The sequence below is a fragment of the Mugil cephalus genome, chromosome 21 (assembly GCF_022458985.1).
Source record: "Mugil cephalus isolate CIBA_MC_2020 chromosome 21, CIBA_Mcephalus_1.1, whole genome shotgun sequence".
NCBI lineage: Eukaryota > Metazoa > Chordata > Actinopteri > Mugiliformes > Mugilidae > Mugil > Mugil cephalus.
The window spans coordinates 8,258,965-8,283,005 of NC_061790.1; the positions used below are offsets into that span (position 1 = coordinate 8,258,965).

Below are 24,041 nucleotides of genomic sequence, written 5' to 3' on the forward strand. Positions count from 1 at the left end.
TCGTCATCTTTTTCAGCCAGGCGGTAATTAATCTGTAAGTGCTATAATTCTGCCATTACACGGCGAGGAGAGGGGAGAGAGGGGGGGTGAAGATGAGACTAATGTATGGGGAGACGGGGGAATTGTGCAGGGGAAGGTCAAACGAAAAAACGGGTGAAGGATTTAAAGGAGATTTGAAGTGTCATCAGGTTAAAAAATCCATTGAAAGTGTCCTCAGTTCAGAATCAGAATCCTAAAGGTGGTAAACGGCCTGTGCTTACGCTGCACTTTTTAACCTCGGTGGGTCTACAACATGCTTTCCAAAATTGCTTTTTCTCTCTCTCTCTCTCACACACACACACACACACACACACACACACACACACACACACACACACACAGAGAGAGCAAAGGCTGCTCCTGCACGGTGCTGGACTCCCATTGAGTGATATGAGTATTCGATTCATGAACAACTCCAGAGATCCAGGGATGATAAGAAACTGCAGTTCAGTTTCCAAATGTATAAAAAAAAAGTAGGGATGTCTGATATTTACTTTTTGTCGATAGCTGATATTGTCCAAATTCTTAATTTCTGATTCCGATATCAACCGATATGGTATACCGATATATGCAGGCGTTTTGGCCAGAGTAATTTTAGGTAGCAAGCAACCTGTTAGCCACACTAGCTACACTCTGTTGTTGTTTTGACTCCGGGTGCAGTTTGATAAGGTCATCAATTGCGTGCCGGTAAATGTCTCAGGACCCCACAAGCAGCAGCAGCAGCAGCAGCAGGAGCAGGAGAGCGCAACAGCACAACCCGGGCATTATGTTATCTGTTTTCATTATCGGTGGTAAAACCAATAACGATAGGGAAAAAATAGGCTAATATCGGCCGATATTATCAGTTGGCCGATATTATCGGACATCTCTTAAAAAAAAAAAAATGTGTTTAAAACAAAAATAAAACAGACTGATATGACAATAGTCTGTTAATGACCAAGTAAATGATGTTGTTCAGATCTGAGATCGACTGATACATCGGCCTGCCTATAAATCGGCGTTTTTTGTGTTCGTTTTTTTTTTTTTTTTTTTTTTTTAATTGGTCGATACACAGGTGCGTTCGCCGATATATATATATTTTTTCCCCGGCAACATTTACAGACAGATGCATCCACACAGGGAGCCCTGAGCTGTGAACCCGTGCAGCCCATACATTACCACTCCCCCACTAGCAGAGTGTGTGAAGCTGGGAAATGCTTTTACTCTCCCTCTTTTTACCTGTTTATTTTGTTTGCATAAGACCATTAAGTAGTCTCTGAGTTCAATAAATGTTTCTGTTTTTGGTTAAATATCAGCTCAGAAAAATGTCGCTATCGGCCCTAAAAAAAAAAAAAATCCATATCGGTCGATCTCTACATGAGATTAACCCAGAGTCGATAGAGAACCACTGATTGCTGGGAAAAAAGAACACGCCATTTAAACAACATCCTCTAATTGCGGCTGAGTATCTGGTCGTTAAGAGACTCTACTCATTTCAAGTGGGTACAGGGTGGAACCTCTTGTCACCAGCTGCTTTGCTTTAGCTTGGTTTTAGATATACCATGTCCTGGAGATGACTGAGAACCCTCACAATACACAACAGCATGACAAGAATGTAACAGGTACAGTTTAGGATTTCCTGAGAGCTGAAGTTCACTTGCTGAATATCAGTATAATACCAGGATTTCAGAAAGAATACCAAAGCTGTACTCCCTTTGATTTATTACTTTTAAGATGATGCATGGCCCCGACGTACAGTTTAATCATCGGTCGCAAAAATGAAATAACATTTGAATCAAAGTAGGGATTTGTACACGACGATAAAGTCATGTGTCAAAATGTGGCCCTCTGTTTCCTGATCATATTCAAATGCAAATTGATATTTACAAACTCATTCAGAAAAAACACTGCAGCTGTTTCGAGCAATATTCTTCATACGGCGAGAACAGGCTCCACGTGTCCTTTTATTCCAATGTAATACGTGAAGTCTTTCATCCAGCACCTGAGGGAAGGTCGTCTGCTGTCGTCTCAGTAAAGTGTGATCATTTGTCCTGCAGGAGATGAGATGTTGAGCATACCAGTTTCACGTTTGGGTAATTTTTTATTATTTCACCAGAGCGCCCTTAAGAAGATGAAAGGTCCGGGATGTTTTGCTCGTGTTTATCGAATTTTGCTCAACTAACATATGTTCTCATTATTAATTTTAGCAGACGTGGAGATATTTTGGGCTTTGATGCATATCTGATTCCTCTCATATTCCTAAAATCAAGTCTCTTCATTCTGTCTTATGCCGTCTAATGATCCTGCTGCATTGTTAAGGACTAGAGCTTAGAAATCACATATTTATTTTGACGGGGAGCCAGAATCATGTTTCTGTAAGTAAAGTGAACCTCCTTCAAAGGTTGAGAACCGTGTAAACAACACAGGCTGTGCAACAACTCGTCTTATGAACTGTAGCTCGGGAGCTTTTAATGTGCGTCAACAAAATATTCATTTAAAAAGACAATTTTTTTCCCGTTGGAGTGTGGTTCGGTTTGTTTCAAGGCGGGGATTTATTTCCAGGAATACGTCCTAATAAAGTTGAGACGCTCTATAGTCGTAATCAGCCTAGGGAAGGGATCAAGGGAACACACACACACTCACTCACTCAATTCCTTTTGATTATTCTCTCCTCTTATTGCAAATGTATTCTGCCCTTTTGCTGCATTTGCTGCCCTTTTTGTGTGTCGAGGGTGATGGAAAGGTTGCCTTTGATTTGTTTAGCAGAAACAGCAGTCGCGTCAAAGCGTCCCCCGTCTGTGCGGGCTTTTCCGACGAGCTCGTTATAATCTGCAGCTGAACACAAAACGAATAAATAAATAAATAAATAAATAAATAAAGGAATAAACAGCTCGTGAACACTGTCAGGTAAAGTTTCTCGTTGTGCGCGGGAGAAGCAGATGAATTGAAAGGATTATGGTTATTAGAATAACGTGATTGCTGGCGTTTGTGCACGAAGAAGCCTGAGATAGTTTCCCTGAGCACTGGAATAAACCGTGCAAGTTACATAAAGGAGTAGTGGGAGTTTGGGAGTTGTTTTTCACGGTTGCTTGCGCGTAGGGCGGCCTATCCGTTGGCTAAAAGTGCAGCTATGTGCTCGGGGGACAAGGGCGGTGAGGATGCTAAAATCAATCAAGGTTTATTGTACGATATTTCAAACAATAAACATGACTAAGCAGCTCATAAAAGTTATTTAGTCTTAGCTCACATTTCAGGGCCATAACGTGCCTCACTTCGATATGTGTGGTCATCTTAAATTCGCCCGCGTGTTTATTAGGCGACGGGTAAAGAGCTGCAGCCTGCTGTGCATGTCCGTCGGGCATGTTTCTCCTCTCATGCCGCAAAGTGCCTTCAGCCCTCTTTGTTAACTTTAATAGAAACTGTAAACTCCACGCGGCTGATGAATCGCTTCGTCTCTCGCGCCCAGGTGACCAACAAGGTGGAGCTGGAGCCGAGGCAGTTCGTGGACTGGATGCGCCTGGAGCCCCAGTCGATGGTCTGGCTGCCCGTCCTGCACCGGGTGGCGGCCGCGGAGACGGCGAAACATCAGGCCAAGTGCAACATCTGCAAGGAGTGTCCCATCGTCGGCTTCAGGTAAACGGACCGCGCTCATTAATAAGTCGGCAAAAATAAGCCTTGTAACAGGTCACGCACAGCGAATGTGTGGGGCTGCGCGTTGTTCTCTCCTGGTTGAGCATAAAGGCCAGCTCTGCTCTGGAGGGCAGGCATTTATCTAAATGTCAGCAGCTGATACACCACTGGCTAAATACCATCTGGTGGTTCGCGCCGAAACATGTACACAAACACAGCAAGGCGCTCGCGCACACAAGCCACATTCGCAAAGTTCACAAACAGCCGATCATCTGGCAAACAATCCGCGACAGACCTCGCTCTGATACCGCGCTACGCACACACAGAAAATCACACACTTCCGCAGCTGCTTTTTTTGCTTTTTAGCCGGTAACAAAAGGAGAAAAATCGTTTTCGTTCTGTTTTTTCCTGTTGGGAACGGCTTTTTTTTTTTTTTTTTTTTCCTCTGCGGCTCCAGTTTCACGCCTTGCCGTGTGACGTGCGGTGTTAGGATTGTCCTCCTCAGATCCTTTGCTTTGCCAGCAGAAAGAGAAATACATTCAGACATTTGATGAAGCACACATCTCCCAAGTTCTGTCATTGATCGATGAGAGCGAGCGGTGGTGGAAAGGGAAAGGCGGGAGAGCAAGAGTGAAAGAGGGGAGAAAAATGCATAGCAGGCACTTCGTGTGGTCTCGAGACATGACACCAGCTGTGTCACAAATAGATTTCTTTTTATTTTTTTTTTAAGCTTAACGGAATTTAACGGACGATGTGTGCACATGTTTTTACGTTTGATGAACAGCTACAAATTAATGGGATTGTTAACAAGCCACCGCATTCAACACGTGCCATTTCCTGTGCGTTCAAGCAAACGCATCCTTTGCACACATTAGATTTACATATTTACTTACAATGGCGAACCCGACGGGAATAATTAAAACTTAATGGCTTGTACTACATTAACCAAGGAAGCCAAAAAAAGACCTTTGTGGTAGTTTTAATGTGACATTCTCTGTATGTCATTTAAAATGGTTTAAACAAGAACAAAAATAACTGCAAAATAGTGAACTAATCGTGTACAAAGGTTGCTTTTTAATGAAGATGTCACATTACCATATGATACTGGTTCCACTGTTAATCCGCATTCCTGATTTTAAAGTTGCTACGTTGTTACCATTAAGGGACCAAAGTGTCCTCTTCAAAAACGCCATAAAAATGGTGTATATTAACATTTTCTACTTTTTTTAACATAAATCTTTTAATCCACTTAAGTCCTAATCGTAAATACCAAAAGTTTGATTATTTTTTGACTTTTAATGCATTTATATGCCAGTGTTTACGATGACATCACAAATTTTTCAAAAAACAAAAAACAACAAAAATTGAATTGTTTTCAAATCCAAAGTGGACGACTCTTGGGGGGATTGTTAGAGCCTTGGAAAAACAATGCCCAGTTTACAAAAAAAAAAAGATTCATGGAGCATTATGGGCTGTATCAAAATTTGCTAAAAAAAAATACACACCTTTGCCAAATACGAAAGCAAAAAGCATAACTAGCACGAAGTAATCCAAAACAATACACACGAAAAAGACACTTTTATGCTCATCAGGGCGCGAGGGTTAAGACAAGTTGTTAGCGGATAAACGATTTAATTAAACACTCAACAACATCTCCTGATGAAGGTGACTTAATGCTCCCCTCTCATGGAAATATGCCGCGTGTCTGTACGTAATGATGCATGTGACTGGGCGGCGGAGTCCCGTGATGTATGCCTCTCTTTCGTAGCTCATCAGTCAGCTAACCTTGGGCGAGATGGAGAGGGGACGAAGATAAAAGACTTAAGCCATTACGTCTGAATGGCTCCTGTCTCAATTTAGCTGCTGAACGGCTTCCTGGCTACAGACGCTGCAGCTGGCCGCCGAGGACGACATCCCGATAGTTGTTGTTTTGGTGGAAATCCAACTGTCTGTCACTTCTCTCAGAAGAACCGCGCGCGAGATGAGTCACGTCCCAGCGCGCGCACACACTAAAACGCACCTTGAGGACGTGACATCTGCGCACACGGCACCCCAGCGCAACTTATCTCACTTTTGCCCTCCGCCTTTTCCTCTCTCTTTAGGTATCGCAGTCTGAAGCATTTCAACTACGACGTTTGTCAGAGCTGCTTCTTTTCTGGGCGCACTGCCAAAGGCCACAAGCTCAACTACCCCATGGTGGAGTACTGCACACCGGTAAGGAAGCACGCACACACACACACACACACATGTAGACACACGTTGCTCGGTAGCTCATCTCATCTCATCTTTTTTTTTCCACACACGGAGGCACATTCCACTCATCCGTTTTATGAAGGTGCACGAATCGGCGCGTCAGATGTCGGTTACCTCCTAACTCATCTTTGATTAGAACTAACTGAAAGTCAAATAGGCCGGTGACTCGCTGCACTCTCCCCCAACCACTGAATATTCATGCTCATCTGAGACGCGCCGAGGGAACTATTACACTAACACGTTTGTAGACTCTCTCAGTTTCAATTTGTATAACGTCTTGCGCTGAATTCATGCCGTTGTTTTAATCTCCCAGTAATGCCTTAGGCTTGGGATTTTTTTCTTATAGCCTGGTTTGTTTATTAACAACATCCATCTTTCCAAAAACCGTTTCCAGCCAACGCTGGCTCCGCTCTGCTGGGAGGGTTTTGGACTTTTTCAAGCGCACACAGAGCCTATGTCATAGCTTATTTTGTACTTGTTTAACGCCGTTCTGTAATTAAACCGCTAGTTGACAGCTAGTCAGCTGTGTTGATTTATTTATTTATTTTTTCGAGTGGAACTGAGCAGCTAGTGTTGGAGGTTGGAGCTATTAAACGTTGAACAAGTGTTCACTGTGACACAGAAAAGAGAGCAGGTGGCGTTCAGGGGCCAGGAGGAGGGGGAACTTTTCGTGCTTTTGTTAGAGGAATGCATTTCGGACCAATCACAGCTTTTGGAGCAATAAAAAAATTTGGGGATGTGCGTATCAAGCTGTGGCTGTGGCTCGGGCATTAGAGCGAGGCTTCCAGCGTTAGGAGAGGACATTGTTCGATCCGTGGCGCCCTCTAAAATGCCACAGTGTCCTTAGCAAAACACCGGATGAGCAACTGCCCCCGGTGGCAGTCGTGCACATTTCGTGGCACCTCTACCAGCATTGGTGTGTGTGTGTCTGTGTGTGTGGATGGATGAATGAGAAACGCTATAAAGTGCTTTGAGTGCCTCTAAGTGCATTTGCATTTCAAGTACGAGCTGTTAATGTTTAAGTTCATCTCAAAGGTGCTGGATGTGGTTCGGGTCATTGCTTTGCGCGGCCCAGTTAAGTGTTTACGTAGACGACCATTTCTTTTATATACTTTGCTATTTTTGTCCGTGGGGTCAGGGCGAACAAAAGCGGTGACCCTTATTCTCCCTATGCTATTTTTTGATACCGCAGTTGCCAAATCTTTATGCATTGTTTCACACAAGAAGGATCTTAATGTAAGGTAGGATGAGTCGTGGGTGGTTGAATGCAGCCAATAAAATAATGTAATGATACAGTAATTAGAGTGGACTTGATCTTGGCAGTTACTCAGTCTTCTAATCAAAGTCAGTATCTGGTTGTTGTCAAACGTCTGAATTAAAACACACACAAATGAATCAGGAATGAAGTAGGGACCCCCTACCTACTGGCCTAGTGCTATTTATATACATATACATTATTGAGCTATCCGTTATCTGTTTACTGAAATATGTTGGATTCATGTTAATGTGTAATTAAAGAAATTTGTAAAAAAAATGTCTAATCAACCAAAGATTGTACCTCTAGTACCTCCTGTTGAAGACCTTTGCTCTAATGTGACTTTATAAACAGATCTGCCCCTTGTCCCCACATGTCCTCGGCCGGGCTGCTAAACTCTCCGACTTATTCCACAGTCAACCCTCCCGCCAGACTCTCCGGCTTCATTTGAATTTACAAGCACACACAGTAAAATACTCAAAGCTCTCATGGGTCGTTTTATAAATTATGCCAGAAAGCAATATTCCTTTTACTACTATGCAGAGAGAAGAATATTGGGAGAGCGGGAGCTCGGCGAAATTCAACACTGCTCCCTTTCTCAATTAGGATCTCTCGCTGACGGGCCAACTCTTTTCAATATTGCTTAACGTCATACTTTGAGTGACTCGGGTTTCGCTCGGCGCTCCTCATTTCTGCCTTTTAATTGGCTTTTTTCAATTTTGCAAATGGGACTGATGTATCGACTTTGAAGGAGCGGCTGTATGGAGCCGCGGTCATTATTCCTTGAGTTAAGATGCCTGGTGGGTTGTCTAGATTTGAGGAAAAATAATAATAATTTTGCAGCTGTTCTGCAGCAACAAACGCTTAAACTGTTGGTTTAATAGTAGCTCTCGACTGGTTAGTCACTAAAGAGTTTAATTGTCACCTTTATTGGATTGAAAGAGAGGATTTAAGATTTTATTTGTTAGCATTAGATCGGAAAATCAAAGACGATTCATGTCACTCACCTTCACACAGTCACCCTTAAAATGAAAATAAGTATTTAAGCCAGAAAAACAAAACAGATGTACGATACGGAAAAAGTTAATTCAGTCTAATTTTAATCTTACAGACACATTTTAAATGATTTGCGACAACAATTCATGCAGCCGGGCGAGACAGACGTTGCTTGGATGAAATCAAGAACTCAAGGACCGTGATGATGAAAAAAAAAAAAAAAAAAAAAGACAGAGAGAGAAAGCGATGACAGCTAGAAGGATAGTAATCAGTAATCAGTGAATCAGAGATCTGCTCTGGTCGGGAGAGAAAAGACGCTCGTGACAGCAGCCTGGAAGCGGCGAGAAATGTGAGGGGATAAGTCAAAAGATTGTATGCACTGATTAAGTGAATATTTGAATTATCAGCTGTAATGTTAAGCTCTGTGTCTGCCAGAAAACGGGCGCCGCTTATCACCGCCACCGCTTTGAAGAATGGCTGTGACAGCAGCGTAGTGTCCACGGGCTCTTCCTCTCGAGCTCCTGGGAGAAGAGTGGAGATAAAGGCAGTAATAAATGGAACTAAATACAGCCTATATACTATATAACAATAGAGGACACCTCAGAGTCATACAACTATTTTCAGCTCAAGCAGCGAAGCGTCTGGATCAATACTGGAGTGGCCATAGAAAAAAAGTTAAGAGGAGCCTTGAAAAGCTTTGACACACATCCCAGTGAAACTATAATATGAAACTCTGTGTTCATAAACACTTAACGGAGCTTTATTGAACATCAAGAAGATACAATAAATCATCTTAACCTGAGAAAAAAAAAAAGCTGTATCCCTCCTACCGGAGAAAAGTCCAATAAAAACTCACCTGAATCAACTTAATGTTTCGTTTTAAAATCCTACACTTTTTTTTTTTATTGTTTTTCTTTATTACTCTAAATATATCCGTACAATACGAAATCATTTTTCTAATTCCCCCCGTGCTCAAACTAAATCGTGTTTCAGTTTTTATGCCTTTGAAAATATCAAGTCTGCGTTGAATAATAAAGCAGATTTTGCAGCAAGATGATGGCGGCTGTTGTGAGACTCTGTGCGGTCATTCGATAAGATTCTTTTTCTCCTTTTCGTCATGCTGTTTATTTTATGGCCACAATATTGCTCTTTATGAGGTTTTGATTTTTATGGGAGTCACGCTTCCACGGTTCCAATCGGCTCCGAAGGAGCCAAATTTTGAGGCTGCGCTTTATTGATTACTGTAATTTCAATGTTTTACCTTTCCTAGGGGAAGGTGTTGTTTTAGTGTGGTTGTTTGTGTCTCAGCTGTGCTTTTCTGGCAGCCACATTTAGTCACAAAAAGGGCGTCCTCATAGTCAAGTGGTTATGACTCCCACCTTATAATAGTTCCAGCTTTTCAGACCCGGTATTAACACGCAACTTCAAGTACAGGTGTGAACGCATCAAAGATGAGATCTGATCCTCCGTGTTAATGGATGGACCAAAGTAAAACACTAAAACACGTGTCAAATATTTATTTTTTTCAAATATGTTTTTTGTCATTTTGTGTAGTTAAAATAATGTTGGTGCATGCTCAATTCTTTGGAGAAGTTTCGCCGTAGTTATTTGACGTTATAAGAGGTGGAGTACATATTTATATACAGTCTATGCTCATATCACATTCGGAGGTGTTCTGAGCCACTCGTGACCCCATCTCTTAGTAGTGTGAACACACAATGCATCTTGGCCCAACTGACAGGCCGCCTGCCCCACCGACGTCCTCTTGTGTAAGTTTAGTTTCACCACAAGTGATGTTTGTTCATTAGTGGGTAGAGCCTTTTAAGATATTCTGTCCCGGTAGCTTGCTAGCTAACCAGCTAAAAATGTTTGTGGTTCTGAAACAGTGACAGCCATCGATCTATTTGCGTTCTTTAGCAAATGATAGGGAATAGGTGAGTATTTTTCATACGGAGCACAAAAGTGAGATTGGGTCTGAAGTGGTGGCTTGGGACGCAAGGCGTAAACACATGTACTTAAAGCAGCTATGATCCAATCACTCACTTTCCTGCTGTGTCCACTTTGATTTAATGTGTATGTGTGCCTCTTCACCATCTAATAAAGACAAGAAAAGCTATTTAAAAACATGTCACACAAGGAGAAGCTCACAATAACACACACACAAATTCTCCTTCAGTTCTGGTGTAATTGTTCTGTAATTGCTGTTGGTTTCCTCAAGATAACATCATAAATCGTGTGGATTAGTCAATAAGCCAAGTCTGTTAATTTATGTGTATCTGCCAACTGCGGGAGTTGTGTATTTGAATGTGCGTGTTTAGCAATCGTCAGCCGAGGGATTTTCTGTCCCTCTGGTCAGGTAATTTGGCGAGAATGAGGAACTGTATTAACCCGCTGCACGCAAATAACTAACACGCAGACATCCATGTCTCGCTTTCTGTCTTCGTCCCACAGACTACATCAGGTGAGGACATGCGAGATTTCACCAAAGTGCTGAAGAACAAATTCCGATCGAAGAAGTACTTTGCCAAGCACCCGCGGCTCGGATACCTCCCAGTCCAGACGGTTTTAGAGGGCGACAACCTGGAAACGTAAGTAACCGAGTGTGTTCGTTAGAGGGACGCCATGTTATTCAGTGAGTTGTCAGTCAGTCGTTTGGTTTAACTCCTACTAAACAGAGCAGACGCAGTCATAATGACATATTTTATCTTGATATCTATAAATAAGGAACCTTTTACTTAATGGTACTATTCAACAAATGTTGAAATTTATTCAGTGTTGACCTGATTAGGAAAGACAGTGTTGATTGATTTAATCTCTCTTGCTGCGTTTCCACTACTACTATTACCCAAAAAAAATGGTAATGGGAACAGAAAACCTCTCAGGTATTGCTAAAACACTTCCGCGCTCTCATGAGGTGGTTTTTAAGACGTATTGATCTAAAAGTGTATTGCACAAGTGCGATGGAATAACTTTATTTACATTTCCTCGTCACTGGTTCCTCGTCGACCAGTTCATCTTAGGTCCATCTTCCTCAAAGTCTCGTCTGTGCGAGGGTTACAGCTCGTTTGCACCTTTCAATGGAAACATTTAAAATTTGACTTCCTTACACGAAGCGTTTGGTTTTATATGTCTGTAAGCATATGAACAAACTCTTTAAAAAGTCCCAAAAAGCAAAGCAAAAAGTCTGTGTTGCGTTGTTGTCGTCCAAAAAACAGACACTGGCCACACACCGACAATCGAACAGAACTCACCGTAGCAGTCTACAATCTAAACTACTGTCTCGTTGTCTTAAGATCAAAAAGTTGATGTTTTATCTCTGTTGAGGTGATCGTGCAGAGTGGCTGTGCTGTTAAACTTTTGACTTTCTGACTTTCTTTGGTAGTTTGCGCCGTTGCCAACAGCGGGGGGCCAGCATAATTACGAGCAGACCTACGTGCAGCCTCGGTGTTTGTGGAGCGTTCCGGCTTTTAAAATCCTGATTGGCGAGAGCACAACTGATGCCCACAGTTTAGTTCCCCATTCACGTCACCCGCAGCTGCTTCCTTTTAAAAGCGGAGCTGATGGTAACGGAGCGCGAGGACCTCGCATCCTCTGAAAATCTTCGTTTTAAATTCTCACCTTGCTGCGGTGATGCACAGATGGCATCGGGTGCGTTCAGGGGGGCGAGGCACACTTAGTGCGCTCGTGTAACAGAAAGGCACTCAGGCTGGCTGGCTGATGTTCAATTAAAGCTGCGAACCTCCAGATAATCACATTTGCAGGCTAAACGGTCGAAGCGCAAAACAAAATAACTTTTTTGTAGCCGCACGTCTGCCGGGTCTTTTTCCTCACAAAGCCTCTCAGCCGGTTTAAAGTCTCACTTTAAAGCATGGCGGCTTCTTGACAAGTGGCTTAACCTGCTTCTTTAACCGGGTAATCCAGCAGTTTGGTCTCCGCAGATTCAAGGAGAAAAGCCACACGGGAAACCTTTTTCCGACAAAAATCAAGCACCTACTTGGTTACACGGATTTTATTTGCAACTTCTTAATCCAACAAATTGAGAAAACGTGTCTTTGTCTTTCCGTCCTAACAATCCTCCGGTCACAGGTTTGACTACGTCTGCTACCAGGTTACAGTGCGTTGGCAGCGGCGACGTCCCTCCTCGTTAAATTACGAGATTATTTACCTTGTTGGTCCAGGTGCCGTCGCCGCACCGTAGATCTTCACCGACCAATCTGATTTACTCCCCCTCCTCCATGAGCTGTAAATCCCCCCTGAGAGACGTTTAACCGGGCCCACATTTTGCGGGTGCCCCGGGGCGGGCACCTCATCTTCCCAATGAGCGTGTCAGAGTCGCAGGCCTCTCCTCCGCCACTTACCTCCGAGTCTGTCACACTCTGACAGAGTTATTTTTTTCCCCCCGTTCCCTCTACAGTCTATCCATCACTTGTCTCCTTTTCTCCACGTGACGGTATTCTTGCGAAATATGCCATCACTCACTCGCCCCCGCCGTGACATTCTGACATTTCTCACTCATGCTCCTCTTACTTTTGTAGTTTATAGATAAATAAATAAATAAATAAGTGAAGCACCAAGAGACGTCGGCGCACGCAGTGGCTTCCAGCCGCACGCCGATCAGATGGATCGCTCCGCCGCTTTCATTCCTCCCAACCTCGTCCGTCCTCCGCCTCACCTCCCACCTCGCTCCGTTCTCACTTCCCGTCCTCTCTGAAAAATGACTGCTGCTGCTGCGCCGCCTGCCTGATAAATGCCTTTTAAGGCTACAGGAACCGTAGCAAAACGCAGGTTATTCGGAATACGGCGGAATGGGATCAGGACTTTGAGAGGTTTGAAGCCGTTCCGTGGCCGTTATTTGTCTCTTCGGCTACGTTGGGGCTCGTCTGCGAGTGTTACCAACAGGCTCCTGTACACAATAAAGAAGCTTTTTAATCTTATTAAAATCTGGATGAAACACGAAGCCGCTGGTGGGGAACGCTCTAGTTTGTCACAGTTTGGCGACTCCCGCCGTCTCCGTGTCACTAATATTAATACTCCGACCTAAATTAAAATAGATTTTTCTATAAGTGGAACAAGGCCCAAGAACCTGATCGACAAGAGGAATTAGACACATTAGGTAAACACCAAAACATGATTATGATTAGTCCCAATATTTAAACTTAGAAGCAGAGATTTTTAATAGTATAAATAAATCAGTAACATGTTTATGTTCACACTCGCAAAGAGAACTTGTCTTAATTTTAAAAGTGCCGCAGGAGACGATTGGAAAATTAGTTTGTCTTCTGACTAATTGCCCTCCCTAATGCGCTCCCTCTGTTTCTCCTCTCCGCTCTTCGAACATCATCCCTTTCTTTTAAAATTCCACCCACTCTGTTTCTCTTTACCTTGAGAGAGAGAGAGACCAAAACACCACCTACTCTCACTTCCCACTTATATCTCCGCTTCATTTCACGCCAGATAGGATTTTTGATTCGTCACAGTTATATTTGATAATGTGAAAAACCTTTCTAATGGTTTCTCTTTTTTTTTTTATTATTTATTTCTTTTGCTTTCCGCTCCCCGCAACCAGTTAGAGGGGACGAGTCTGTGCTGCGTTAGTCCTTGCCGAGAGGTTAATGGACTCAAACGTGGATTGGAAAACTAACCATGAAAACTTTTTTGAGAGAGACGGACAAGTAGAGGACTTTTTTTTTTTTTTAATTTCACCCCCTGAGAGAGAAAAAACTGAACAGCTTCTGCGGAGAGAAGCTGCCTTAACTGTGACAAAGTGACTAGCACATCATGATGAACTAAATTGATTTTTAGAAACCTTTCAGGGCGTTCGCAGAGAAGAGGAAACAACCTAAAAACGCAGTGAAACACACGGCGTGATTTTGACAGATTTATAATGGAATGACAGAAGACAACAGCTCTCGGTGTTTTTATTTATTTCATTATTTCTTTTTCTCTGACTGCAGTTCCAAGTTTCCAAAAGCAAAGTTTTGTTATATTATCTGAGCCTTCGCACACTGGTTATATAACTTCTACGTTATATAACTACGTGGATGTTTAATGTTTAACCAGTGCAAGGCAGCGTGTTTGTATTTTTATTGTCTTGCAACTGAGAATCATTTAGATTAGTTCCATATCAAAACACAGAGAAGGCAAAATTAATTAAAAACCTACTCACTTAGAGGAATTGACTGGTGATGGGTTAGCTTATTAGTAAGCTACTTTTAGTTTTACCTCGACATAACGAGCTCAGCCTGTTCCAATATAAAGATGGCTAACCCTGGCTTCTGTACCTTGTAGGGGTTTGCATCCAGTATTTGTATTTGTTGAGGCAAAACAAAAGTATTTGTATTCGAATGAAATTCAATTGTGCTTGTGTGAGCGAATTGGTAGAGAGGTGCTATATTTACTGAGCTAACAGGCGAATGCTAACATGAGAGAAACTCGGTGCGTTTACGTGCACGTGAAAAAACTAATTATTGCCTCTATCGGACTATAACAGAAGAATTTACGTTACTCCGATTAAAATCGGAGTTCTCATTATCCGATTGAGACACCCAGATAATGTGATTGGAATCGGAGTTTTCATCGGATAATGCGTGTGCGCATGCTCCATCACCGCTGCGCTGCCGTGTGACCCCGGAACAAACACGCCCAAGAAAGCCGGGCGTAGAAGAAGAAGAAGAGAAACGGAGGCGTCTGAGAGATAGCGCGGATCTTACCTGCATCAGAAGTAGCGCGAACATTACGTATGAGATTAAAAAATGTAGTATTATCCGTCTGGTTGTTGTTTGAAACGCCGGTCTGCCGCATGAAAGACTCTTGTTTATTATATCACGTAATACGTCAACCCGGACATCGGGCCGTATTAACGTGGTATTAACCCGCTGAAAAGACACATATCGCCACCTAGTGTGGAAGAGGAGAACAGTTTTTTGATTTTCTTGCGCTGCATGTAAACTGGGACAAGGACTGTAGTGAGAAAGTCGAATTTTGAGCATAGCTCGATGAAGCTCTGCATGTAAACGCACCAAATAAATAAATAAGCAACTGAAGAACTGCAAAAAAAAACTTCTCACCCTGACTCCTGAACGTCACTTAATCCGATATAAATATTCAGCGCGGTCACGTGATCAAAGGCAGCTTTTTGTTAGGATGTTTTTCTTGTTCTTGAATACAAATAATTGTAAGTTATTTGTTCAAATTAAGTATTTAAAAGAAAACACATTATTTGTCCCTTTACCGACTACCGTATTTGGATTGGGCTCTGCCCCTAGTACTTTTTCTAACCTGTGCGTGAGGCATGAATGCAGGTCAGACTAATCTGGGTGAAAACCCTCTCTCAGTCTGTGTCAGTCAGCATAAAAAAGAGAAGTTCACTCAGTCCACCTTGCCGACCCTGATCTCTTTTTCTCTGTCTCACGTCTGAGTTGCGTTTTTAATTCTCCTCTCGGCTGCAGAAGTGCAACTACGTCGGCGACCCCGCTGCGAGAAACTGCCGCGCCCCGCGCCTCCCTCTGAATTTAACCCGCTTTAACGTGGGAACAAAAAAAAAGCACGAGACAAAAGCCTCAACTTTTATCTTACCAGTGTCGAGACGGCCTGCTCTGTGGAGGAAAAAAAAAGAAACAGCACTTTTTTTGTGTAACGATGAGAAGTTGTCTCATTTGTTTACAAATACCATTCAGTGCTCTCTATGAAAAGCAGCAATTATCTTGGACTTTAAACCAGAAACTTAAAAACAAGACTCGGCAACACACATCGCGTTCCATTTATTTGTCTCGTTTTATTTACAAAAACAGCAGCATTTTAATTTGCTGCCTCCTTATATAACATACTGTATTGCGCTCAGTAGGAGATTAACAAGGTTCTGCTATGGTGTTGGTGTTTTTTTTTAATTTATTTTTTTATAGTAAATCCTGTAGGAAATAAATGAGAAATGGAATGAATTTAGCGATCTGTACGCAGGAGGAACCATGAAACCTATTTAATGAATGTGTGACGGCAGCAGAAGCCTTTGACGTCCTCAACCCTTTTCAGTGGGCTGATATAGATCCTATTCCCCCCCATGCTTACCAATCATGCTGTTTACCAATCAGCCACAACATTAAAACCACTGACAGGAGGCGTGAATATCATTGACCATCTTGTGACAATTCAGTGTTCTGATGGGAAACATTTGGACCTGGCACATGTGTGGATGTTACATAAACGTGGACCACCCACTTAGACCAGACCAGGACCCCCCCCACCCCATAGCAATGACAGCAGACATCTCCAGCAGGATGCAGTCTGACACAAAAGTGGTCCCAAACTGATCCTCAGACCTCCTCGCTGATTTCCATTCTTTGCTCAGTCAGAAGAGGCCCTACACAATTTTAGGATATTCGTCACAGTGTTACGCCTGAATCGGTGTAGACGATGACAACCACGTGTGGCGTATACGTTTGTGACTCCTTTACATGTCTCCCCGCCCCCGTGTGTCGAGTCCACCTCCTCAGCAGACGGACTCTCCTTCCACTTCTTCCTCCACCTGCTGCTGGTCTCTTATCCGTCGAGTGGTTTTGACCGTGAAATGTTTTGTGGTACCTTTACCTCCCTCCTCTTCCCTCCCTCCCTCCCTCCCTCCGATTCTCTTACAGCCCCGTCACCCTCATCAGCATGTGTCCGGAGCAGTACGAGTGAGTATCTACGCCACCGGCAACAACACCCCGGCTTCGGTCTGGAATGCCTTAAAACAACACCTCCTTTCACCCCCTATTATCCTCACCCCTCGCACCATCTCAAACATGACTGCACTGCATGTTGCCTGCCTGCTGCCTGATCCACTGGCTGAACATGCGACCACAAAAAAAAAAAATCCTCACCTTCGTTTCCTCCAACTAGCACTCGGTCTCTCATCCCGACAGGGCTGTCAGAAAGCATCCAACCCCTCTGTAGATCAACCTCCTCCTCCTCCTCCTCCTCCTCCTGCTATCTTTCTTTCTAGGATCATCAGATTTGTTTCCTAGCTGATGTTGTGAGGAACCATTAGGGTGTGTGTGTGTGTGTGTGTGTGTGCGCGCGTGTGAAAGAGTGCATGTGCCTGCGAATCTCTGAGTGCTAATGAGGTTGCGTGAGCATGCCGGATCTCATTCGTCTCCATTACCTCATTCGTTTCCAGGCTGTCCCAGTCACCTCAGCTCTCTCATGATGACACCCATTCCAGGATAGAGCAGTATGCCAGCAGGTACGCGCCCGCATTCGCCAATCACCATCTCATCGTCTCGGATGCCTCAAAGCGCACACATCGCCGACTGCATTTGAATTCGCCGCATTATGAAACAGCTGGAGAGAAAGAGTAGAATGAGGGAATCAAATCTCATGGGCCGTGGAAGAGCTTCTGCATATTTTTTTGAGCGAATAATGATTTATTATTATATCGTTTTCCAAGGAATATTATAGTCCTTAGAGCTGCTCTGCTCTTAAAATACTGTAAGTTTGAGCTATTTCATTTGGAGCTAATTGAAATCGATTTGAATTAAATATGTTATTTAGTGACGATTTCAAGGAATTGAACGCTGTTGCTTTGCTGTTTCTCATCACACCTGATTGACACTTAAGGCTCAGGAATAAACGCAGGGAAGGCACACTCTGCCAATATCGATCCAAAAAAAAAAATTTGTAGGAAACTGAATTGGCTCCATTGAGGTGAGACAAAAAAAAGACGGAAATGACAGCTTTCCCACTACTGGGGAGTAAAAAAAATTAGCATTTCCACTTCGACTGAAAGTGTCACTTTCAAGCGTCCCGCATGCAAATGAGAAAAGCACTCTCAGGGAAGTCTGGCTTTCTCACCGTCGCCTTAAATATAGAACAACAGACCTGAACCTTTTACACGAGAGCCATTGCTCATTGATATTTCGAGATCGGTGATTGGAGTCGAAATACGTTTTCTGTTGCCTCTTTCGCTGGCGACATCAGAGCAGCAGCAGATTTGTCCGGCGGCTGTTTTCGCCTGCTTTAAATGATCTCGCTGTGCGCATCGTCGAGGCCCCGTGCGCGCAGCGCGAGAGCTGCAGTTAATCACCAGCAACGTCGCCGCGCTAATGTCCTGTTGCTCTGAGATTTGAGATTCAAGTCTGAACGCTGAGATCCGGTAAAAACCGCGCGCCTCAGTCCAAATCTCATCGTCTCCGTGTCAGAGCGCGACCCGGACGGTGTGTTTTCTCGTCGCTTTAATCACGAAGGCTCCTCTGATGCAGCGCGGCTCTGTCTGGCCTGTAACCTCTCATTGGCCACACACCATTAGCCCCCGCTCAGTGTTCCTGCCCCCGCGCTGCTCGATCAAAACGGACACAGACACGAGCCCCTTAAATTAGAGTTTTCTCTCAAATGCGGACGCTGGCATCGAGATCGTGTTGCGGGAGTTGCACACGCGTTGGTGTCACGATTCATAACCGAGGGCAGCTCATAATCTGCTCCAGCTGTAAAACAGTGAATGCAGACTTTGATGCGAGGAGCCCGGCCTCATTAACGTCGTCAGACACATTTGTAATCATGTTAGCCTGTTGTTATGTACCCCGCTTGAAGTTCATTTTTATTTACATTATTGTTTTACGTTTTAATCGGTGTGCTGATTGATGAGGTGCTGATGCCGGATCTTCTGACTTTTAATGAGATGTCGTGACATTTGTAACTGTGATTTTTGTCTGACGATGGTTTATTTCTCAGGTTGGCTCAGATGGAACGCTCCAACGGCTCCCTGCCCACGGACAGCAGCTCAGCAACGGGAAGCATGTAAGTTACTGTTGGTCATTTTATAGAAACGTATGCAGTTTAATATCTGATTTTACTCCGAAATGAAAGCATAGACCCAATAAACAACTGAAGTTTAAAAAAAAAACAGCAACATTGGAATCAATGTATAACCCAAAATGTAAAATATATTCATCCCAGTTTTGTTGCACAAGTTCCCAGAAATGTACTTTGCTTTCACTCTTCTGTCCAATTCATCACAAACCAGCTCCACAGGGTTCAAGCTTTCCGTCTTGTTTTTATCCTGAGGTATTTCTGGTTTAGCTTGGACTAAAGTTCTGGGCCATTTTCTTCTTGCTTTAGTATGAAGCCCTGACCAGCTGTGCCAGAGGATGCTGCCTGCTGTTGTAAAACTTCTGACCGGCGGTGTGTTTTGTTGACATTTGTTGACATTTTGATTGTCTATGATTCAAAGGCAGCTCCAAGTGCTCCCGCGTTTGCTTCGGCTTCAGCGTGCAAAGACCAGCCGAAGAAATAAGACGGCGGCTTTTCCACATTCCTACTCGGGGATCGACAGAGAGCATGAGAGAATAGAGAAAGGTTTTTAAGAGAGCAAAAGGAGTGCGGAGGCTAGGGCAAAAAGACAATGGAGTGCAGTTGGATACGGCGGCGAGGCGAGGGGGAGAAAAAAAAAAGTGATGGATTAGAGTGTCGACAATGGCAGAGTCAGAGCGACTGCTTTCGGAATCTCACATAACGGCAACGTAATCTGCGATCAGAGGGGATGAAAACGTGGCAAACCGTGGAGGAAAAAAAAAAAAGAAATCACAAAGAGCGCGCGTGCACCTGGAGAGCTGGTGTTGGTGTGCGAAGGTTCACGTGCGTGCGCGCGCGTTTTTTTCCGCAAGCCATTTAAGCCGAGCGATGTCCTGAGACCGTTTTTCCAACTAAGATCCTTATCGGGAGATTGAGGTCTCGAGGTTGAAATGCCCTCTGAGCTCATGGACACACCCGCGTTCGTTTAAACAGTAACACACGCTTTGAAAGATGTCAGTGGAGGGAATTGCTTTTTTGTTTTGGATGTGACACTTGTAGATCTCCGAGATTTGCCACGCCACAGATCACGGCGATAGGCCAGATGTGCGCACAGATGTGTGAAATGAATTTGTGGATGCAAAAGATGTTTTTTTCTTTTTATCTCAACAACAGTTTCAAGTAGAAGGACAGAAAAAAATAAAAAAGATGTGCTTGTTGAAATGTGTGCTCTCCTGGAGGGTAGAGAGATTCCCCATATATACTGCGTGAAAAGGTGGGTGTTCAGTTTGGGGATTTTCAAAAAGGGAAACGCTTCAGATATGGAGTATTTACAGAACAACACACACGGGAGGACGTCTATACCGTCGAGAATGTTCAGAAAAGATGGTGTGTGCGCTTCTCCTGGGCCTCTGCTCCCGCACCTCACCTCCATCCAACCTTTCTGCGTAGAATGAACAGTTTTAGAAACACGCAAAAGCTCTCGTTGCTCATCGGTTGATCAACACAGAGTGAGAAGCAGGAAGAATTTGAAAGACAAAATGAAAAGCTGCCGGCGAGCGGGAGGGAGGTGGAGACAAAGGTGGATTTATTTTCCTCTCAGAGCTTTTGTAATGTGGCACAAACACATTATTACCTCTCCTTCCTCCTCGCACTCTCGTTTGTTCTTTGTAGTTATTTAAGAGCGGAAGCCATTATCTTTCCCAGCTCTGAAAACAACACTGACGCTCGACACAGAAGTGTGCCGAGCCCTAATGAGGTGAGGAAGATGATGGTTTGATGAAGGATAATAGCAAAAAAGGGGGGGAAAAAATAATAATATTTCTTGTGCTTTCTGGTGACTTTTGTGATATTTGGATTCCACTTTGCTGTAACATTACTTCAATGCCGATGTTAAGGTAATCATCGATTGGAAATTCAATTTAAACCCTAATCGCTAAATATAATTGCCTGAAGATAAGTGGCGCGTCATTTTTCCACTCTCCAATTATCTACATATTTTAATTAGAAAATGTTGTTCAGCTTCTCATTTATTTATGTAATGTAAGTTAGAATGCAAGGAAAGCCTGCTAGCTAGTGTTAAAAGCATTACCAGGGAACTTTTTCTGCTCAACTTATAACTAAATAATCTAAGTTAATGTCAGTAAGTGTTCTAGGATTTAAAGCTATCTGTGAATGGCAGGGATGCCTGATCTGATCTCGACCGACTCCTGATCTGATTTTATTATAGCTTTGCATGTCTGTCCAGAAATATATCCTCCCTGTGCATTCAGAAATAATTAAGTTATTTTCTTACTGGTATTCTCCTGAACTGTGTGTGCACTGTCCACCTGTATTAAGTGCAATAAACTTCAAAATCCATCCAGTCTAGGCCCATACGTGTGACAGCTGAATAGCTCGGCGGTGCATTAGGGAAAACAAATACCCACATCCCAGCTATTAGATTTTCATTTTCCTTCTTTATTGCGCAAAATAAATAACAATTAAGAAAACGGAAATATATTGCATTATCACAGAAAAACTCTTAGAGCTGGCTGGTCAACAACATGAGGGCTGAACTTGTATATGAACGTATATATCTTCATGTATAACTTGAACGCTCACACCAATTCTACTTGGACCAGCATTATAAAAATATAAAACAGAAATTTCTCGTCAGTTGTGTGAAGTACCTCCACACAACAGACATGTTTAGTCATGGTCTTTAACATTTGGTTTTAGTTCACATGCTCAATCTGATCATTTGAAAAATGCCTTCATTGGCCCCGACACTGATCTCCTGATACTGATCTGTGCACCCTAATGAACGCCCCCCATTACCTTTCAAAAGCGCTAATGAGTGGTCTTTGTTGGGTGTGTTGGATTATACGCTCCACTTATTTATTTATATGGTTTTCCCTGCTCATGGTGCAGTTGGCATGGCAACTTTTAATGATCATGACATCACATCCTGTTTCTATGTAATTGAATAGATGCTATATTCTGCAAAAATTAGCATGCACACTTAAGCATTATATTATCTACCTAAAATAAAAATGACATTTTAGTGTTTTAGTTTCCCTTGCATTAACATGAAAGGGGTGGAGCTTATGACCTATACTGCAGCCAGCCACTAGAGGGAGCTCTACTCGCTTTGGCTTCACATTTGAGGAGCTGTTCTGTCGTCCATATTTATACAATCTATGCTAACCACGTGCGCACAACTTCCATTTAAATGGTGCAGTGGTTTACGCAGTGAATAGTCGTTCCCATTAGTTGCATGAATGTTTTGAGCATTTTAGCAGCAGTGTCGTGTTCTCCAGTAAAGCAGCCCACCCATCCACCGAGGCTGCTTTGAGCTTCACATCGTCCTTCTTCTTGCCACGTTCTACTTACAGCTGATTTCAGCCGAGCCTCTTTTCTGCCCCACCGGGTTATTTGTGAGGACACTCAGAGAAATGATCTCCATGCTTGACTTCAGAAGGTGGCGGAGCCGGAGCCTAGGAAAACATGCGCAGCGCAGGACGGATGACTGCGTTTGCCAATTACACGCGTGTTTGGCTTTTGGCTCGCGTTTCCTCGTCGTTCGAATCCCGCAAACACTAATTTGGACTCGCCACCAGCTGCACAGTGATATCAATAATTAGTATGTGTGTATGCACGTGTGGCTTCGGTGCTTGTGCCATTTTTTTGCTTTTATCTAAAAGGGAATCCTTAATTAGGGAGATAGTGGGTGTTTTTTTCTCTCTGACCTCCAGACAAACCGCAGTGTTGTCATCAGAGCCCCGGGACGTCACTGAGGAACGAGGCTCCCGCTTCCTTTTCTTTTCCTCCCTTTTTTTTTTGTTTGGTTATCTCCCTCTCTCCGGTCCACCCCCCAGTGGTGTCGCTTTTTTCTCGTCTTTCATATTTTTGCCCTTTACTCCCCTCCCCGTAATTTCTCCTGCCATTTCCTTTTTGAACCACCTTTCATCCCGCCCTGTCCTGCCCCCTCTCTTTTTTCCTCCCTCCATCGTTTTTGGTCGTAGTCTAATCATGTTTTACCTTTGGGCCCAGACAACCTTCCGATTAAACGCTAAAATGCTGTTTCATAAACAGCACACCTCCGGCGGGATGAACCTGGCGGACTTCACGCACGGAAAGCGATCTTTTAATGCATCTCGCCAGACATTAAGATTATATAAAAAAAAAAATATGTCCTTCATCCTCTCGTTTTTGTTTCATCCTCTCCCTCGGTTTTCTCTGCCGTCCCCGATTTCATTGTTTCTCTTTCTCCTGTTTCCTTCTCCCTTTATCTCTCGCCGCTTCTCTCCGAGCTTATTCTAGGGAGCTGATAGTCCTATTCAGCTTGAGAGGAGCTGCTTGCATTGTGATGCGTTAGCTCGGCATCAGGCCCGGAGACTATTGTTGTTGGGTTAAAACTGTCCGATTCCCCCAGGTTTGTCCTCCACTTACCGAGCGCGACACTCAACCCAAACGCACAACGCTTTGGAGCTATATGAGCTAATAAGCCTTGGCATTCATCACCATTATTCACATTTAATATTTCTACCACACTGTCATCTCTTTTATCTGTCATTCTCTTTCTTCTGCTTGATCCTCTTTCTCCCAGTATTTCAGAGCAGGTGGTTTATGAAGCGGCTCTACCCCTCGTAGTCCCCATTTTCTCTCGTAATGATCCCCTTCCTGCTGTCCTCTGGGCTCCACCAGCCCCGTCCTAATGCCTCGCTGCAGCCTCCTGTTGCCAGGGACTTGTCTAATTGGTCACTCAGTTTGTGCAAGACCCTTGTCCCTGGGCCCCCGCGGGCGACACTGTCACCAATTTTCAAGTTTCTCGATGGGAACTAAGCCTTTCTTCATCATCCCAGTCTGCCCTGTCGCAGTATGCCCATATTTCAAAGAGAAACATGTGTGACTGTGTGTTGGTATATTGCTGAATGGTGCAGCAGTAGCTGCATGACATTCAAGTTCCCGTCTCCGCCTTTCTTTGCGTAATTCCTCAAGTTATGTGATGTATTACTGCATATGTGTGTGTGAATATATATAAAAAGAAAAAAGTTAGGATTAGGAAAAGTAATGACTTGTAACAAGAGAAACAAAGGGTGATGCAATTTGTCTTAATCAGAAAGTGCAGAAAAGTCCAAAACACAGC

At 43.5% G+C, this 24,041-nt stretch overlaps 1 protein-coding gene across 7 annotated transcripts in view; it reads left to right on the forward strand.

Annotated features, from left to right (window-relative positions):
- Window positions 1-24,041, forward strand: part of utrn (utrophin) — a 173,626-nt gene that overhangs the window by 138,236 nt on the left and 11,349 nt on the right. For 4 of the 7 annotated variants that reach the window (XM_047573812.1, XM_047573814.1, XM_047573811.1 and 1 more), the window contains 6 exons: window positions 3,485-3,651; window positions 5,751-5,862; window positions 10,604-10,740; window positions 16,783-16,821; window positions 17,304-17,369; window positions 18,854-18,919. In XM_047573812.1, the coding sequence (XP_047429768.1) occupies window positions 3,485-3,651; window positions 5,751-5,862; window positions 10,604-10,740; window positions 16,783-16,821; window positions 17,304-17,369; window positions 18,854-18,919 (587 nt within the window). The remainder of the gene's footprint in view (window positions 1-3,484; window positions 3,652-5,750; window positions 5,863-10,603; window positions 10,741-16,782; window positions 16,822-17,303; window positions 17,370-18,853; window positions 18,920-24,041) is intronic. The other 3 variants (XM_047573815.1, XM_047573813.1, XM_047573817.1) reach the window with 3 other exon arrangements.